Source organism: Frieseomelitta varia, unplaced genomic scaffold (genome assembly GCF_011392965.1).
Source record: "Frieseomelitta varia isolate USP_RPSP 00005682 unplaced genomic scaffold, Fvar_1.2 scaffold_546, whole genome shotgun sequence".
In the NCBI taxonomy this organism is placed as follows: Eukaryota; Metazoa; Arthropoda; class Insecta; order Hymenoptera; family Apidae; genus Frieseomelitta; species Frieseomelitta varia.
Window position 1 is genome coordinate 189,975 of NW_025110308.1, and position 2,135 is coordinate 192,109.

The 2,135-nt window shown below is 41.8% G+C and overlaps 1 protein-coding gene across 1 annotated transcript; it reads left to right on the top strand.

Moving 5' to 3' along the window:
• Nucleotides 1-1,000: 1,000 nt before the first annotated feature.
• On the top strand, nucleotides 1,001-1,665 carry LOC122533710 (probable salivary secreted peptide). The gene has a single exon (XM_043663692.1). The coding sequence runs from the start codon at nucleotides 1,079-1,081 to the stop codon at nucleotides 1,481-1,483; it is 405 nt and encodes a 134-aa protein (XP_043519627.1). The 5' UTR covers nucleotides 1,001-1,078; the 3' UTR covers nucleotides 1,484-1,665.
• Nucleotides 1,666-2,135: the final 470 nt, after the last annotated feature.

Genomic DNA, 2,135 nt, shown 5'->3' on the forward strand with positions numbered 1-2,135 from the left:
CTGTCGTCGTGTGTAACGAAACAACGGAAAATCAGGCAGACGAATGATTAAAATCCTATCAGCTGAGCACACAACGCATCAACACGAGTGTAAATATTTGTTCGTGGACGTATATAATTCTCCGTATTGTGTGTTTAAAACACACATAAGTGACAGCATCATTAAAACGCGTATAAACAGGCTTTTAATGATACAGTCTATTTTCAGCGTGTTAAATCAAGTTACGCTCGACATAGTTGGTCACCTGAATTATTTTTATTTTATTTCAAGCGCACGTAAGTTAAACCATTCGATAATACGTTATGTGGATGCTTTCAAAGGCCTGATGCCGTGAGTTTACGAACGTAACCCATCGAAGGTGCATAGAATTGGAGGGCGTGTGCGTACACGTGAACAGAATACACACGGCAGGATGCAGCATTAGATAGAGTTGGGTTGTTCATGAATTATAGAGATCGCCGTCTATTACGAGATTGAGGCCAAACACCTTACACATGGTAGTCTATCGTTGATAATGATGATTATCGCCTGTATTTGAAAAGGTATCGATGTATGGATCAATCTAATAAATATTGTACGTCGAATTTCCAAGAAGAGAACAAATATTAAGCGATAAAAAAGAATGTTTACGCATGATACGCGGAACATTTAGTTCTATTCGCGGATGTTAATATTTGCAAGTTAACGTGAAAATATGAAATTAACTGGGAAATGTCATCGTAATCGTGGAAAGTGCTCGATGCTTTATGATACGTAACTGGAAATGTCTAAACTGAACGATTTATTTACTCTTAATACTTATAGTGTTTAATTCTGAGAAAGCAACTTAGCTATCAAAAGTGATAATCAGTTGATAACTATCGGACATGACACAAACATCATCTATAACTACACGTTCCTAGAATAAATTTTTCCAGAAAGAGCAAATGCGCTCTTACAATCACACCGTGATAAGTCAGATAACTGATAAGCTGATATTGGCACAGATATTTAAGCAGCCGGTTGCCGTCGACACTTAGTCTGCAGAAAGCAATACAATCGAGATCATTCGTACGAGTCTTTTACAAACTTGTCAGACATGGTAGTGGGAAAAGTGATCGTTTTCTTGGCAATAGTGGCCGTGGCTGCCATCTTCACGGAAGTCAACTCGGTTCCTCAAGTTGGTTTGTATGCCGCCAACAATTCAAACAAGTCGCACAACCTAATCGTTGGCTACAGAATGCCTGGTGACAGACTTGTACTCAGAAGCAGAGTCGTTAAGAATTCTGCCTGGCTGCAGATAGTCACCGAACAAAAAACCTTCAACGCGTCGAGGTGGGATAGGATCACCTTAATCCAGGCACTTGACCAAAAGACCAATGGTAACGGTGCTTACGCCAGCATTCTCAATGGCGGCCCAGGACACCAGAACGTTACTCTTCGGTTCAAGAGCCAGAGGAGTCACGGAATCGACTTTATCGTCGAGCTGTATGCACGACCGTGAGCTGATACAACTAGAACGAACACTGGACACATTTGGATGCATTTCTTAAGCCGATTTCGTAAATCGAAGTTTACTCGCCTTTGTAAAACGAATGTCCTATGATATTCGAATAATTCATTCGCTCGGTTTCGAACTTGTAAATACCTCTGTTATCAAATAAAGCATAATAAAGTTTGTTAATCGAAGCCAGACTATTTGCTAGTTTTTATATAAATAGACAAAACTCAAGAACGCGAGGCGTGCAAGAAAGATCGAGAAACGGGAGAAAAAGAAAAGTTATTCAGGACTGGTGTCGATAATAACGCAATTAACGCTGAAGCGAAACGGACTGGACTGTCCGTCGAAAAACAGATTGCCAGGAATTCACTGATGGAATGTCTTTCTTGTATGCCTTAATCAAGCGGACCCCGCTTCGAACGATGGCTCCGTGATAATTTCTTCCTTTTCGTTCCTTCCTTCCTTTCTTCCTTCCACTTCCCTGCCGACGCTGGCGGAGAACCCTGGCGTGGCTCGCAGACGTTTCTAAGAGGCAGAGATCTTCCGTTTCCGAGGCTTACGTGTAAAGTACATTTTGTGCATGCATGCGTAGCGGCACGAAGGCGGAGGAACAACCGACTGGAAAATTGTTGTCGCTTCGTGGCGATCCTCCTAC